At 46.8% G+C, this 17,615-nt stretch overlaps 1 protein-coding gene across 5 annotated transcripts in view; it reads right to left on the bottom strand.

Annotated features, from left to right (window-relative positions):
• Positions 1–448: 448 nt before the first annotated feature.
• The window catches only part of STRBP (spermatid perinuclear RNA binding protein), a 148,476-nt gene continuing 131,309 nt past the window's right edge, over positions 449–17,615 (bottom strand). The window contains exons 17-19 of one of the 5 annotated variants that reach the window (XR_008682539.2): positions 17,556–17,600; positions 11,499–11,632; positions 449–8,581 (exon numbers count right to left, since the gene is read on the bottom strand). Coding sequence is in view for 4 of the 5 variants with exons in the window: in XM_088841157.1 (XP_088697283.1) it covers positions 17,425–17,600 (176 nt within the window). In the remaining variant the exon portion in view is untranslated. The other 4 variants (XM_055400888.2, XM_088841158.1, XM_055400887.2 and 1 more) reach the window with 4 other exon arrangements.

Below are 17,615 nucleotides of genomic sequence, written 5' to 3'. Positions count from 1 at the left end.
AGACCTTAGAGTTACTGGAGCAGTTACTGCAGTTACTCACATGGGGAGCAATGGAAGAGCTTTTTTTTTCAAGTTGCTGCCACCATTTAGAAGTTCTCCCTTGGGCAACTGCCTTTATCTCTCTAAGCCTTAGTGTCAAGTGGGGAAACAGGTCAAGAGTAAGACTGAGGCAGGTGTGTGAGAGGCAGATGCCAAGTCGAGGCAGTGGCCACAGCTCGGCACTCCCTGCGCCAGCTGTGGGTCAGAGGCTCAGGCAGCGTAAACTTGCATCGTTAGCAGAGAAGCAGAGTTTCAAGGACTGTAAACAGGAGTAGGGCTGAGGCCTGGCCCTTTGCAGTGAAGGGAAGGTCCTTCCTCAGGTGCTGGGCTGGAGGGTCGAGGTGGCTCTGCATTTGACCCTTTCATCAGAGCCAGAGTAAGTCCTGCACAGAAAAGTCCAGCCCAGGGCTGTTGAAGACAGAAGCTTTTATTTTTATTCATCCAAATGAGGAAAATGCAACATGTCAGGGCATTACAGACAAGCTGCAGCAGCCAGACAAGAGGGTCGGTCAGTCTGTTACAGAGTCCAACACAGTCAGTGTGGAGGAGCCGCAGTGTGGACGCTGCCTGTGGGAGTCGGGGCGCAGAGAGTCCCTGCGATGAAGGCCGGGCATCTCTGGGCGAGGCACTGGAGACACTCCACACGTGCAGGCTGCTGCCTCAGCCTTACAGCTCAGAGTCCGGTGTGCTCACCACCCCAGAGCGGGGACCGTCCACGGTGCTCGCATTCTCCAATGTTTGTTTAATATAATACACAACATAGTTATTGCCAAGGACTGTGCACTGCAGTTATACTATGTACACTTTCGTACTCAGAAAAAAACACAGTAAATAGATAACACAGGTATTTTAAATAGATTTCTTAAAAGCTATCGTGGCCATCATCAGACCAGAGTGAGAGCAAGTCAGCCAGAAATTCTATGTCCTACGTGTGAGTGTGCAGTAAACCAGAAATGTTTTCTACCCACAACTACATGTGGCACTGCCTGAACCCATCCTGGTGCTGAGGGAGGGCTAAGACTGAGCAGGACCCCTTCCTCCTCTGTAAGGGACAGACGCCCCTTCAACAGCTCAGGGCTTCAGGCCTAGACTGGCTGCCTCCTCCCCAGTGAATTCTGCTCGGAATGGATGAGAAGCAAGTCTCAGCGGCCACCATCCAGGAACCTACTACACGGCAGGTAGACCAGGGTACCAGGGCTGTGGGGCCAACAGGCCAGCCCCTCCCCTGGCCCACCTGCCTCACTGCTGCACGGGCCCTGGCCCTACCTAGGGCTCCTTCAGGAGAACTGCCTTTTCCTCAACATGTGGCCGGGCCCCAGCCAGCCACTCAGAGAAAGATTCAGCACAGCGGGGCCGCGCGGTCCCCAGTCAGCGAGCTCACAGGCACTGAGGGGACGGCAGGCCCCACCACTGCTGAGAGCCGCAGTGATGCCGTCTGGGGCGGGGCGCTCGTGACTCACCCAGACGTCACGGGGGGCAGAGGAGCCCCCACCCAAGCGCGCCCTCTGTGGCCTCAAGACCCCAGAAGGGAAGTCTGTCTGGAGGTTGACAACAGGTCATGAGACATCCAGAACCGCCCTTGATTGCTGGGGTGTGTGGAAAGGCCCCTGCCACCTGAGAAGCCACCAAGGTGCGTGACAAGGGGACCACCAGTACTCAGTGTGCACAGTGCACCCCGCCTGTGCAGACAGCCCCGCCCCACCACATAGCCTGGCCTGGCAGGTGAGCGAAAAGGGATTTCAGGAACCTGACTGAACCCCCAACTGTCCCTCACCACAAGCTGGGTGTCAGGGCTGCCGCTGAGGGAGCCAGTGAGGTGAATCGTCAGGGAGGCTCAAAGGTGCAATGCGAACAAGGAAAGGATCCTGAAGGGAGCAGGGAAGAGGCTGGATACTGGGAATTAGGTGCAGCGTCCTTGAATAAAGTACAAGTGAAGAAGACAGTCTTCTAGCTGTCCATGACTCATTTCCCTAAACAAATATTTTAAAGTCTTCCCAGAACAAATATTTAGGTTAGATTCAAAAAAGAACTTTAGACCATCATGTTTCCCTAAGCAGGAAAATGAGACAGACAGCACAAGCTTAGGACCGTGGGCTACGACAGGGCGACTCCACGAGGGTCTGGGTGCCCCGACACGAGTAAGCCTTCCTGTGAGGCCAGAGCTGCCATGCAAGGATACGCCTGGTGCCATAGCCAGCCACACCTCCGGAAGATACAAGCCACACACATTAGAGAGAGGGAGTCACACACCTACTGACATCCCAAGAGCCCCACCAGGAGCCAGATGAGCCCAGCAACAGCAGTCTTGTGTGCCCTGGAGCCATGGCTTATCAGCGACTATTTCCACCACCCTCACCTGAGGCCACAAGCTCACTCAAGCAGGCAGTTCCCTGAAGTCCCCCACCAGTATTAGGCCCTTCCGACATCTGCCCAGCGGCTCAGGCAGCACCAAACCCCTTACCTGCTGGCTCCGTCCCCAGAGGACCCACAGGCCACGTGAGGCCGGCCACACCCCCTCCCAGCTGGGGGGCCTTCTCTCCTGAGCTGCACGGGAGCCTCACCTACTCCCACAGGCATCCACGCAGGCGCTCCTAAAGCCAGCGCCCTTCTGACTTCATCCACATCACAGGAGAATGCTGGCAACTCACAGCCCTGAACTTCACCTCGGTGCTCAGTCAACAGCTGTGCCCTTCGTTTGCCTAGAAACATCTCTGAGGAAAAACACTGTGGAGAGTACAAAGCACTCGGCTTTTCTCATTGCCCCAACTTCACGGAGCACCTTGGGGCAGGCACCGTGTCCGATTCGCAGTCGTCCCTGGCGTCTGGGATGCACCTGAGCAGCGACTGCTCCAGCCTGTGCATCCCGCCTCAGCAGTTCACAGGCTTCATCTCCCTCCCTCTCCTACATAAAGCTTTCTTGCCAGGTGACTCCATTCTGAAGCGAGGGAAGCTCATCCCTAGCATTTCTCACCCTGGTATAACAAGGCCCTCAGCCAGCAATGGACCCGAGACGAGGTTTCATTTTTGCTGCCCTTGTAAGTGACTTCTGAATAGCGAGAGAGAAGCAGCACAAAGGTGGCACACTTGGCAATGTCAAAAATCAGGCCCCTAATGCCACCGGCAGTCAGAGAAGCTATCTGACTCACCCTTCCCACTCCAGTTCCAACACAGGAAGCAAGCTGGGTGAAAGTCCAGACTGAACTGAAAGATCCCACTTGTAACAAGCCTAATCTTCCCCAAGCAGAAGATCTTTCCAAAACACGTCTGTGATCACGTCACTGTCCTGAGCACAACCTCCACACTGGCTCCCTAGCACCCTTAGTTCACAGGTTCCTCTCCGGAGCTGGTTCACTGTGGCTTTCCCTCGTTTCAGCACCCGCTCCCCAAACAGGACCCACCTCTCCCTCAGAACCTGAGGTCCTTCTGGGCAAGAGCTGCCCACCCGACAGACATGCAGGAAGCCTTGTGGGAAGGGGGTGGGTTTAGAGGGCAGCTGTGAGGAAACTTACAGTCGCAATTACGCCAGAGGGACTGGAAAAGCGTGGCCCACAACTGTCTGCTTCTACAATGGCAGTGCCGAGTGGCCGTGACCAGCAAACAGGCCACACAGCCTGAAAGATTTACCAACGGCAGGCCTAAGGCAGCATCCACGTTGTGACACATCGAAAGGCCCACTGGGCTGAAGAGAGAGACTCCTGAACATCCCGAAGGCTTGATGGGCTGTGTCTCAGTGAACCTTGACCTTCAGAGCTCTGACAAGTGCTCAAACAACCGCTGCCTCTTTAGCCCTCATCCCCAGCAGAGCTACAGAACTGCCGACGTGCAGAAGCACCACCCCCTCCCCACCAACTCCTCCGAGCTCCCTGCCCACCTGGGCAGAATGAGCCAGAGGTGGCAGAACAAAACAGGCCCAGAGCAGATTTACTAGTAATCCTAACATTCCTGCCTCTTTCTCCTTAAAGTACTTGTAGAACAAGTGCACACCTCCCTGGCTAAGGACCTCTTTCTACAGATGCTGAATCCAAGGGGCTCCACCTCTTGCCAGGTGAAGAGGCCAAAACACTACTTTAAAAAGCAGGAGCCCCTGTACCAAGACCATCTAGTACCTGCCACTCCTTTGATTGGCAAACTCGGCAGAGCTGGCTACAAACCTCTCCATCCATCACTAAAACGCTTCCCAGAGAGCACAAGACGGGCATGGGGCGCCATGCCCACCAGGCCCCCACTTCCTGGCCAGTGGAGGCAGTCCCTGCCACCCCCATTCCTAAATTAGTCTCAGGCACCACAGTTGTCCGTCACCTACTGCACAGGGGCCCCAAGTGCCCTTGCTGGGTGTGGGTTCCTGTGGTTCCCTGGCCCCACAGCCTCCAGCTCAACCCAGGCAAGGAGCCTGGACATGAAGAAATGCCCTCCCTGCCTCTCAACACCCTCGCTGCCTCCCTCAGCCAGCGCCATCCTGCACCAGTCTCTACTTTCAGTCCATCCTCATCCAGCTGTCCAAACATCCTCCGGAGTCCTCTCACCGTCCTGGAGGGTGGTCAGCACTGAGGGCACAGCACCCAAGGCCTTTCAGAGAGCGGCCCCAAACTGCACACCCCAGTTGCCATTTCGCCTTCCTAACCATCCCAGTTCCCAGCCACAAGCACCTCCATACTGTGCCTTCAGCACACACCACACCTCCCTCCTCAAGACCCTGCCACCCCACTGGGCCCACGGATACTCGTTTCTGCGGGAAGCCTCGGCTACCTCCCTGGAGCCAAGTCCCTCAGTTCTCAGTCAGCACAGGCCTGTCTCTGCTCCTGGATGGAGTGGGAGTCCCTCTCGCAAGCATCCCCCTGCTTCCTGGGCTCCTTGGTCGGGTTTCACCTTCTACTCAGCTGTCTAAGCTGAAAATCCTGACATTTTCTTCAGCTGCTCCTGCCCCAGCACAGCATGATTAGGAGGAGGACGTGACAGTGGATGTTTCCAATATATCCATGTGCCCAGGACGGGAGACGTGGTCCCGGGAGTGGCAGCCTCCTGTGCTGACTACACTGAGGACTGGGCTCCACGTGGCCAGGAGACCAGGACTGTGGGCAAGAAGCCAGCTGTGTGGGCCGTCAGTCTGCACAGAACACGGATGTGATCAGTGGCACTCCCAAGACCACTTCTCCCCTCTTGGGCACATGCATTTATTGGAAACACTCAGTGCCACCTTAACTGCCCAACTGGCTGTACTAGAACCACCTATCCCCTTCTGGAGCCACATACAACAAGTAAACAGAAGCCATCAGAATGCCTGGCAGAAAGGTCCACAGTGTCTCCAAGTCTGCCCTTCACCAGCCTCACCTCTCTCGAGGTTCTTTCCGCTTTCCTGAGCTCCTCAGGGGCCACCTTCCAGTTGATGTGGAAGGAAGGACTCCCCTCCAGGGTGATGGCACAGCCACCATACTTCCCATAAAGCTGCCTCCACAGATGTCAGAGAGCTGAGCAACTTCTGAGATCAGCTACAGGCTGGAAGGGCCCAGTGAGACCCTGGCCCCAGAACTCTGGAAAGGTGACTGAGGACGACCCCTTCAGTTAGAGCAGCAGAGAAGGCCTAGCCAGAAACAGGACTGCAGACAAGCAGAACGTGGATGAAGCTCAACACAGAAAAAGCACCTTCCAACAGCACATCCCTTCCCCTCGTCAAATGCCTGGGGACCTCTCCAGTGGCGGCTACTGGTTTGTACTTTAGCACAGGGTTCTGTCATGGTACACAAAGTTGGTCTGTGGAAACAGCGATGCAGCTGACAAAACGCCGACAACAAGCAGGCCACCTGGCCCAAGGATGGGTTCAGTCACCCTGCCCAGGAGCCAGCTGACACGTCTGAGCAGCCGGAGAAGAACGAATCTGAAGTCTGCTTTCCTCCTTTTCCTCTGGTGGGGAGGGGGAGGGAGTCAGGGAGAGCAAGGTTGTGTTTCGTCTCAAGCTGCTGCTGCTGCTGCTAAGTCACTTCAGTCGTGTCCGACTCTGTGTGACCCCTTAGACGGAAGCCCACCAGGCTCCCCCGTCCCTGGGATTCTCCAGGCAAGAACACTGGAGTGGTACACAGGATATATTCCAGAAGTCTGGAAGAAAGGTAAGTAGGATGAATGCATCATAAAGAGGAGAGGAAACTGTTGCCAAATGGTTTTGGAAAATAGGACAGGCAGCAAACTAGACTGCCAACACCAACCGCTGGTGTGAGCACAGTGCCATCGGAACGGGTGGCCTGGACCACTTACTAGCTATGTAATTTGGGGCAGGTCGTTTTGTGTAAGCCTCTATTTCCTCATCTGTCAAAGGAGAGAACTTCTAGATCCCACAGTTGTGGTGGTGTTCAAATCTCCTCCAGAAGAAAAGGCTTCTGTGAACTCTAAAAACAGAAGAAATGGCATTGCTTCTGTGTGGTCAAAAACTCACTTATTAGGAGCCACAATGTTTTGCCACAAATAAGCTGGGTGGTTTTCAGAGTCTCTTGGCTTCAGTTTTCCTGTCTGTGGAGTGGGAACCACATCCCTGCGCTGCTGCTGCTCTGAGCAGGACCATCAGGGCAGGGCGTGGTGACAGCCCGAGAAGGACTCCGCTGCTGCTACACACACGGGGCCAGTCCTTCCACAGGCCCCAGCTCGGGAGCTCCTGCAATCCGGGCTTACGAGAAGGTTCTTCTCCCTGATCTCCTCCAGGATTATGGCTCATGGCTCAGAAAAATGGCCAGCTGTCAAGGATGGCAGTGACTTGGGGTCAGGGAAGACTCTCTCCCTGAAGAGGATTCCGTATCCATCCCCACACCCTCCTGACCCTGGGCAGAAACCCAGCCGGCACTAACCTGCTGAGGCGCTAGTGAGGGGCCCACGGCCTTCCCTGAAGCCGAGTCCAGGGGCCACTCCCGGCCTGCAGAACAGGCCACTGCAATCTGTCCCCACCCCCATCCCTACCCAGCACTTGCCCAGGGCCACCTCTCTGCACCATTGAGCCACACCTCGCCAGCTCTCCTTCAGAGTCTGGTCCAACACCCCCACCTCCAGTCTCGGGCCAGACAGCGTGTACTCAGAAAGCATTAGCTGAATGAAAACATACACCTCAATTTCTGACTAATATTCAAACAGAAAAACAAGCCTCAAATACAAAAGCTTCCTCTGTTTATACAGCCACACCTCAGCCTTCCAATCTATCTTTCCAGTTTGTTGATCTTTTCCAGTCACTCTAAAAGAAAATAGCCCTATTTTCAGCCAGGATACTGGTCTAAAATGACCTCAAGTTAAAGCCTAGACTCCAGCACAGATCCAAGGATTGGCCTGAGCCTGTGAGCTCCAAAGACCCTATGACAGTGAGGCCCCTGGCTTGTGTTCAGGCCCTTTATAGGCTCCACGTGGCCCTGTCTCGCTGCCCACACACCACCTTCCTGTCACCCAGTGTGCTTTCTCACTTTCTTTTAATCCATCACATGGTGCTGCGGAGAAAGGCACTGGCACTTAAAGCATCTGGGTTTCATTCTTGACTCTAGCCCTTCACTCTGAGCCTCAGTTTTTCTCATCTGTAAAATATACCACCTTGAAGAGGGCTGAGAAGTAAGAAAAATGTCCAAGTGCCTGGCACACACAAGATATCAATTTTAGCATATTTCCCCCTGCTCTCCTTTCTTCCATCCACTGCTGCCCAGAGGTCCCCCAGATGAACTGACCTAAGGGCTACCATTGTCTCCTTCGGACATTCAGCTAACACGTGAATGCAGAGGCTGTTCTTCCATACGGCACAAAAGGATCACGGGAGGAGAAAGCAAAGCCGAGAGACCAGGCGCCTAGGCGGCGCTGAGAGAACACCCTCCTGGGAGCGGCGCATCCCCTCACCTCCTTGGGGCCAAAAGCAGCGAAAAGATGACTCGGGACCATATCTCCAGCTAGGAGACACTAATCCGACTCTCAAGTGGCTCGGGCAGATGGTGGCAATCCCCATGCTCCCCACCAGCAGAGACAGCGGAGTTCTGCCAAGAAAGACCCTCCTTAGATAAGGTGTTCCCTACTGATTGGTCAAGACAAGACCAAACAAACAAAACCCCAAGGCCTTCCCACAGAGTTTGTTAATGAGGCAAGGATCCCACTCAGCAGCCACAGCAGTGGAGTGGGGTCACTTCTGCCAAGACATCACTTACACAAACATTTCTTGAATTTAAGAAAAACCTCTTGACTATACTGCAAATCGATCTTATTTGCCATCAGAAGGAACAGTTCTGTCTACACGGTTTTTGTAACCTCAGAGCATTCCCCACTCAGCTCACCTCCACCAGCAGAGAGGTGCAGCCACAACCTCCAGAGGCTCCTGAGGTTCAATGCAGATGCGTGGGAGTCAGAGACACGAAGATGCTCACCCTTTATTCAGTCCAGCCATCCATATTTTTTTTTGCTGAAAAGCAACTTCCCAGCTGTGTCCAGATAGATAAATGGGTAGATGGACAGAGAGACAGATGTATAAGAGGCAGAAGGGAGGCCTTATGTGGTGATAAGCACAGGGTTTTTTTAACCCCCAAAGTGTTGCAGGAAACTGTAAAGAGAGAAGTGCAAGAACGCTATTTAGAGAAGCATCTGAGTCAACAGCCTTCTAAGCATGTCTCCCAGTCTCCTTTTCCTTTTCTGTGCTTTATGATAACTTAGTTTCTACCTGCCAAATAAATGGTGAGCTCTGAATGTCAGATTCTGGGGCTAACTGTAGTCACCCAGTTTTTTCTTACTAATGCAAAGACAGGGAACTTGGAATCAGCTGGTTGACACTGTAAGCTCAGCCCCTTTGAAGTTCCAAGCTCACCTAAATCCCAAAGCAAGTATTACAAACTCCTGGCAGCAGACTGTTCAATGACTGACTACCACACAAAAACAAAAGCATCTTTATCCAGCATGGATCTGCAGCCACCTCCCACACCATGTCTCACCAAGTGTTTGCTCTGTGTCTATCTGACCCTAAGATGCTAGGAGTCCTCTCCCAAAGCCAGGGAGCACCCCAAACCTGTGTACACTAAGCAACCCACACAGTTCCACCCAAGCAGACCAGACACCTGCTTCTCCACTCCCTGTCAGCACAGCCTGGCCAACCACGGTAAAAACAGTCAACATTTACTGAGCACTTTCTATGTACCAGGTACTATTCAAAGCACTCTGTGTATTAACTCATTTAATCCCCAGACCCTAAAGGAATTTGCTGGAGGGAGAGAAATATACTCTGGCCCAGAGTCCCACATGGTTTCTATTCTCTATTTCTAGCTGTGCTGTAAAGCTTACATAACCTAATTTGCATTACAGTGCTATTTTAAAAAATCTCCAAAGATCACTGCTTCAAACATCAATGGAAGCTGTTAGCTCTTACCTAAAATGATAATGTGGAAAAGGATATCTATTCTTACAACTAAGTCAACTTCAAACGTACTTTCTGGAAGATGCTATTAGGAAAGGAAGGAACTTACTAAGAAGTGCTAGCTCTGTAAACAGCTGCTGGAGAGGACACACCAAACTAAACTCACCTCAGTGGCAGGTAGTTTCTTGGCTCTGCAGGTGGTTACTCATTTACCACCCATCTCCCTTCTCGGCCTCCTAGTAACACTGAGAAATTTCTGGTCACTGAATGGCATGGCCTCAGATGGTGACAGAGAAAAGTTTGAATACAAAGAAGTGTTCTTGTTCTGGGCAGCTTCACAGGGACCACCCCCACCCCAGCACCACCACCAGGCAGGCAGTGGCATACGCTGAACAGGAGTTACTTCAGAAGACCGTTCACAGAGCGGTGGTTTTCATATTAGGACTCTAGATTGCTAGAAATCTAACTTTTGGGGGAAAGGAAAGCAAATCTCCTTAGTTCATGCCTCCCTCTCACTACCAAAGATGTACCTCCCACTGCAGTTATTAATGAAATCCAAGAAACAGGGAAATAATAACGAATGACTGATTATGAGTAAAATTCCCCTCATCTGTCACTGAAAAATGATCAGTGTTTAAATTAACCACTATTATTCTTTGCTACACTATAAAAACTGCTTTAAAGGGACTGGGCTATTCGTTATTCATTTCATTCATTTATGTGGACAGAGGTCCATGAACATAAACCAGAGTAGGTTTCAGGCTCTCAAAACAGCCAGGGAAATATTTTAATGAATCAGTTTCCAAATGACATCCATTTAAATGATATCAGAGGGCCCATATTATTAAATAATTTATAAATAAACTATTAACTAAGTTAATTATGTCCTGACACTGCTACGTGTTGTCTCCCAACCTAGGAGATTTACAGTAGGCCGAATTCCACCAAAAAAAAGATACCCTCCAACTTAAAAGGTTTCCAGTGGGTGGAGCCTGTGTCACCAGAATCCAGAGAAGAACCGAGCACGTACGGGGCTCTCGGCTGCTTGTTCGGGACTGGAAGGTTCTGGGTACCAGTCACCTAGGCCTCATACGACCTTTTACAGACGCCAAAAGCCACATTCAACATACATACAGATTCTGTATGGGAAAAAGTTGTCCCAGCAACCTTCAAAGTTAGTAGTAAGAAGAAAACTGCTACTTATAGAGACAAATATAAAACATAAGCTTCATTTTAATCTATATATATATATATATATATGTATATATCAAATACAACCTTAGCACAGAACATCTAATACAAGTGAAATGCATTTATGGAAAACACTAAATGAAGCACATCTTTTTCAAAATATTTGGCCTAACCTTCATATTTTTTAAATGAACCCCATGATGGTGAATAGGTGGGAAATAAATCATCTATCTAACCTGGAAAAGATGGAATTCCTTACATCTATTTGGTCTCTGCACACTAGGTATTTACCACTCTGAGTCTTGACATACTTCGTTCTGGAAATTCTTAGTTTAACTCAGTCAATTATATATTTTTCCATAGTTACCTTAATATTTTGGTTTTTTCATTTTCTATTGCTTTTTTTTTTTATGGCTTCTTGCTGCTGTTGTATTAGGGCATACAACACAGATCAGAGATATTCATTTCTCAGAGAACTCTCTGAGAAATTGGCACTTTGATCCTCAGCTATGTTACAGCTACACATAAATGGGTCCTACCGGCACTGCTACCAATCTTGCTGCTTACGAAATTCTAGCACTTTGGCTGAAAGAGTGCCCTGACGTTAAAATCTTCTTAGGTGAACACATCCCACCACCAAATTCTTTTATTTAAACAGATAAGTGTGTGTAATTCGCATATATATCATAATTTCTATACACATACACACACTTAAAGTGAAATGTCTCTTGAATAGAAATTACAAGGGTATTATTAAAAAACAAAATGCTGAAAATAACTATTTTACATTTAGATCATAAAAAATTTTAAAGTGATGACAGAAGACCCAAGAGATCAAATACATCATATATGATTGTCATATATGCATGTTGTGTTCATTGATTTTTAATTTTCTCTTTAATCAGAAAATAAAAGAGCTTACCTTTGTATACTGAGACCACAGCTTACAGTCACTATATCTCAGCCTATTTTATACAAGTGATATGGCTACGAAGGTCCGAGGAGAACGAGAATAAAGTGAGATAAACGTGCTGAAAACTGCTTAAAAGTATTAACCTGAAATACACAGAGGGTCCAACACCAGTTTTAAAAATACATTAACGAGGTATTCCCAGCTCTTCAATTAATAACGGTGACTGACTGATTCATGATTTTCAAACATTTCACCCAAATTTTAAAAAAGAAGAAAAGGCTAATACCAGCAAAATCTATCAGTGGTTTGTTCCCCAGGTTAACAATTTGAGAGCCTACAAACGACTCCAGGAGCCCTCGCGCCCCCGCACCATGCACTGCATCTAGTCAGCATGAGGTATGTCAGGAATCTACTGGGCCAGTTAGCTTGCACAAGATATGGGGCACACCCGCGGCCTCAAGAAACATGGCTGCAGGCCACCTCCCTGGCTGGGTGCCAGCCCCCATGCAAAGAAATATGGCTTCAAGGAGGACCCCTATCTCTGAGGAATTATAATAGCACTAACTGACGTAGTCAGGAATACAACTATTCAGTTTATGTGCTGAAAGTTTAAAAACTGTCAGAAGATAGCACAGCTTATACACTAATTCTAAGTTCTACGTTGGTCTGTAGACTCCCTGACAAGAGACTAGGCTAGGAGGGGTTAAGTATACCCAGGTATTGCTAGGTTTCCAAAGGAAAAGTTTTCAAACAGACACCGTGGCTTTGAATAAAATATTGCTCTTCTTTAAAATGCTCAGTCACTGCTTTCCAAAAGGAGGTGTCAAGAATTCTGTGTCTGAAAGCTGGAAAGCCTCAGGGGGTCACTTTGCTCTTAAGATCAAGACATAGAAATTGCCATTTCAAGCCAGACAACCTGATGGTTCTAGAAGTCAGAGAAGAAATCTTGAGGGCCCAAGTGAATAATAAATGGTGCGACGCTCAGAGGCTGGCAATAGGGGCTGTCAATGAAAAAACCACCTACAGTGGAGAAAAGAGCAGAGAAGCAAAACTTGGTGTTAATTTCACAGAATTTGGTGAAGCCAAAAGCTTCATTTATATTTCTCTGCTCTTTCAGCTGTAAGTGGAATTTTCATTACAAAATGAAGGGGTGGGAAGGGCAAAGAGGGGTGGGGGTAGGGGGAGGACACTTAATCCATTACAAAATTTAAAACAGTTGAACTTGCATGGTTACCACTTCTAACAAAGGACTGACAGCTCGATTATTTTAAGTAAAGCAGAGAAATGTCAAAGTTTGCAGCAACTGGGCAGGTTTACAAAACATGGTTAGTAACTTCCAACAAACAACAAATTAAAAAAAAAAAGACTTGGTAGAAACCATTTGAAATGACTGCCATCATGGTGGAAAAGAGCACAGCTCCCTTTGCACCGTTACAGAGGGGTTGAGTTGTGTAACAAGTCAGCTACTTTCAAAGAATTTTCTAAAGAGAAATCTCCAGAGAGATTCCAACTTGGAATGCAAATTTGACAATCAATTTCAAATAACAATACAGCTGCAGCTGCCAATTAATAGTATTCCATAAACAAAGAGGGCTGTTGTAAATACTTAATTAAGAAAAACTGGACACTACCAGCCATGCTTTTTCTTCTCAGTGATGGCTCTGTTTCATCCATAGGTCAGCAAAACAAATCAATGAAACATGAAAACTCCCAGCTGAGATGGGCCCTCTTGTGTAGGTCTAGCCACTAATGCACAGGATGAGAATGGTAAGTTCACAGCTACTTCCAGCAAGTGATGAGGTTTTATTAAAGTATCACCCACCACTGATACAGACAAAAGGTCAAGGAGCTGAAGGAACAGACAAGTTGTGGTGTAAAACTCAGATATCTGATTAAATAACACTAACATTTATTTTCAACTGCCTGTTTCATGCTTGTTTAGTGGTCCCAGAGAAATGAGGTACATAAATTTGCCATATTTTGAAGCCCACTCTCAGCTATGAGCACTATTCAGCTCCAAAAGACAGAAACGAAGAAAGAAGAGGAAAGCTACTTCAAACTAAAAATGGACAATTTTAAGACCCAGCAACTTGTAGATATCAACATGGGACCACAATGTTGCCTTCATGGGGGTGAGTACCTTAATGAAACCATTACCTTCTAGTAACATCATAGGCTTCCAAACGAGGTGAGAATGCAAGTGGAAGACTCAGGTCTGCACCCTTTACAGAACAGCACAATGTTACCGACTGATCATTTTTCACCAGCTTAATCAGGTGTCTTAAAAAATAAATGCTGACCCATGGCTGAAACCTGTCACTTTTCACAGCAGCACTCAACAAGAACTGGGACAATCGAAGAGCAAGTTTTTATGGGGACCCTGTTGCTGCTTTAGATTCTGATGTAATTGAAGAGGATAAGAGACCCTTCAATGAATTCCAGAAAAATCGCTAATCTTCTATCTACATGAAAAAAGCCAGGGAGTGAACACAGTATCTTACAGAGTGAAGAAGGCCACAAGAACGAGAGGGTCATTGATGGATTAATTTATTATTTTTTAAAACTTGGAAATTCAGAAACTAAAATAATCACATTCCTCCTTCCCCATCTCTGGGTGGTGCCATTATTTTAATAAGTCATTCTCGGATAACAGAATAAACCTTTATGAGGGGGATGCCCGTGTACAGCAGGAGTACCAAGGGCTTACAAAGTAAATAGACGGGCTCAAACTAACAATCGTCTTTGCTTTGTTTTATCAGTTTGCTTACAAATGAATGGGTTTCTAGGGCTAAGTTATTATTAGTTTTCAATTCTTTATAATTTGATACCAAAACATATCAAAAATAATAAGCTAAAACAATATTCAAACCCATATTTTATTGGCTTTAATTACACACTTCAATATTTACAAAGTTAAAGTTTAAATGAAAAGTCTATTGTATTAAAAAAAAATAACTACAGCCCGAATTAAAGTGCCCTGGGGCAAATACAGATCAATCAGCTAAGCGTCAGTGACTGCGTCAGGAACCAGGCAGTACTCTGTGTTACAACAAAGCAGTTTATTTGTGATCAGTGTTTGAGACTCTATACATCCTTCACAAGTTTAATTTTACATAATCTGATATTCCTCTTAAAACTTAAACTTTGAACTGCTAGACTTATTTCCCTAGAACAGAAGGGCTGGTATAAGTTATTTTCCGGAAATGAGGTACCGTTTCACAGAACTAGTTTCTTTTTTGTTTGTTTTCAAGTTTTAGAGAACTAAATTTGCATTTGTTAAAATCAAAAAGTAGGAAAAGATGTTCTTTACAAATAATTTTGATCAAGTATGTGTTCAAAGAAAGCAGGATAAAAAGGCTTTTTCACTAACATTCTGTATGTACTGGGTTGTTGTTGGAATAGGAATTAGCTTCTGTCATTTGCTAAAAGAATGAGTAGTGGGGAACAGGATATGTTGGGAATTTCATAACGGGTAACAGAACCATTCTCTTGGGTAAACCTACAGAGAAAAGAAACGGAGAGGACTCCAAATAAGTTTAATAATCCAATAAAAATTCCAGGTTAAAAAAAAGAATCTTACAGAGATTATCATTAACCTTTTCCAGATTAGTCAGTCAACATGTACCATTATGAAAGAGGCCCACAAACTTTGAAATTACTCTTAGTAGTGTGATAATATATTCCACTCAAAATTAAGATGGCTACATCACAGGAAGAATGATATCCAAAAAGGGATTTCATTTGAGTGAGCTGCCATCAATTACAAAGCTCAGAAGCAATGCCATTGATTAATATTCTAAAGTGACTCTCAATTTGGCATATCACATATTAAAGGAGAAACATGGATTTTCAAGATTCAAACACAGCTTTCTGTGCAGGCCTCAGCTCCCCAGAAAGACAGTTCCAATTGGAGTTGTGACCAGGTATTTATCTTAATGGCTACTGCCAATATTGGCATGGCAAATCTGGAAAGATTAATTACTTTCTTAATTTTGTAATTAATGAGTTCTTGTGGCCTCACAAACTTCTGCATACTCAAGCATGATTTGAAATCTGCTCCTTGTTTCTGTTCTAATGTTTAACCTATGGAGAAATCACAAAGCAGCAACAGCAGGTATCTGAGAGCACCAGATGATCAGAGGGAAACTACCCCACATGCAACAGCTTTACGAAGGCCAAAGACATGTTTACCTTACAGCCAAAATAAAGCATCGTTTTAGTAGGTTGGCATCACAGTAACATTTAAAAACCATATCTTTTATGTGAAAAATGGGGGCATTAAATTTCACCAGCTTTGGAAGTCAGTTATATGACACATGGAAGAGAGGAGCCTTCTGAAGAGCGGACTCGGAGGCCGCAAGGTGGAAGTTTAATGTTAGAGGAAAGGGAAGAACGAGAGAGAAATTAAAAAGATTGAGGAAAAACATGAATGTACCTTAGAGCCTAGATATATAAGTGTTTTAAAGAAGAAAAGCTCTTGCAAACCTACACTAAAGAACATGGGTTTTACTATGTCTAAAAGAAAGACACCAACTTAAGGACCTGCCCTAGAAGGCAGATGCTTTGGCTTTCACACAAGACATATCACAATGAGTCCAATGAGTCAAAATGTATTTGGATAAACTGACCAGACCTAATTCACAGGAAGGAGAGGTGGTCGAGATATGCAGAAGTTGGCTGAATGGTAAAAGCAAATGGCCAAATCAAAAGAAGCTAGAGAGTTTGAATTTAAAATAAGTTTTAAAAGACAGCATATTCCTGAATGAGCCTCTAGTTCCTAACCCCCTCCCCGTATCTAAGAATAAGCAGAATACAGGGAGCTCCTGGCTATAGCTGAGTATGCCAATGGAGACATGCAGGTAAGGCTGAAACTCCAGACTCTGTTCTCAACCTTAAACATAAGCTATCCCAAATGTCAGTCTTCCAGCTTCCCCACATCTTTCCAGGTTGTAAATGATCTATCTTAATGGGGAAAGTGCTCAAATTGTTCACTTTCTACTTATTTCTATAGTTACGAAATCAAATGAAGCTTCACTGTAGCAGTGCCTTAAAGACCCATAATTTCCATCCAAACAAAAATGGGAAAGCTGATGTATGAAGAGAAAAAGCACAAGGCAAGGCCTGGGGCGCGTGTGAAGGACTACCACCACAAGTAGCAACACAGGCAAGGTCCTTCTCTTCCGTGTGCACGCATGCCCAGCCGAGGGTCGCACTGGGGCACATGCACTCGTGTGTACACGCATGCTCTCACACACTCTCACGTGAGCACACACACACTGGCGCTCTTTTTGCTCTAAGTGACATTCTGCAGATGGCCGATTCTATACCATGCAGTACCCAAGATAGGAAAAATGTCTAAGAGAGCATATCACTGACTCCAAACCTACTGCCTCCATTGCCACATAAACCTCATTCAAAAGTTATCCAAAGGGCCACTGAGGTTCATTTCTGCATTTGCCTTTATTGTTATTTTTGAAGGGAGAGGAGATATTCCTGTGATTTTCTCACATGTACTACACAGACTTTCTGCAGTAAGAACTTCGGTAATACTGCTGTGGATAACCACGCATCACTTTCTGGGACCTGTTCCCTTCACCTCCACAGCAAAATTCACAACAAAGCATAACACTACCGATGTGAAGTGAGTACTTCCTATCCCTAACTCAAATCACCTGCAGTTCATACAGTTTCTAACCAGAAACTTAAACGTGGCTCTATAACTGGCAGTCAGCCGAGCTAGCAACTGGGTATGGCCCTTCAGTAGCCTTTGAATGGAGTGTAAGTTGGCTGTAAGAAGAACTACTAAGAATATTTAATTTCAATATGGTCAGAAACAGGCAATTAGAACAAGCAGTCCCTCAATCAGGCAAAGCAGAGAGAAGAGCAACTCCAACCAAACCAAGAACCACAAGGTTGTGGCATTTTCAAAGGGAATTTAAGTTGGGTCACTAGAATGAGTAGGTCTGAGATCCTCCAATTCATTTAAAGAAACCCTAGATACAAACTGTGCTTTGGATTGCTGTGCAGAGAGGCTAAGAGGAGAAATCAGTAAGACAGTGTACATACCATAGGCAGGGGCAGCTGTGCTGTAACCATAGGGTGTTCCATAGCCTGGTGCAAAGAAGG

This window comes from Moschus berezovskii, chromosome 11, assembly GCF_049115385.1.
Source record: "Moschus berezovskii isolate FMDL1 chromosome 11, NW_MosBer_1.0, whole genome shotgun sequence".
Classification (NCBI taxonomy): Eukaryota; Metazoa; Chordata; class Mammalia; order Artiodactyla; family Moschidae; genus Moschus; species Moschus berezovskii.
The sequence above is the reverse complement of the archived record's forward strand: the minus strand, read 5'-3'. Positions and strand labels throughout refer to the sequence as shown.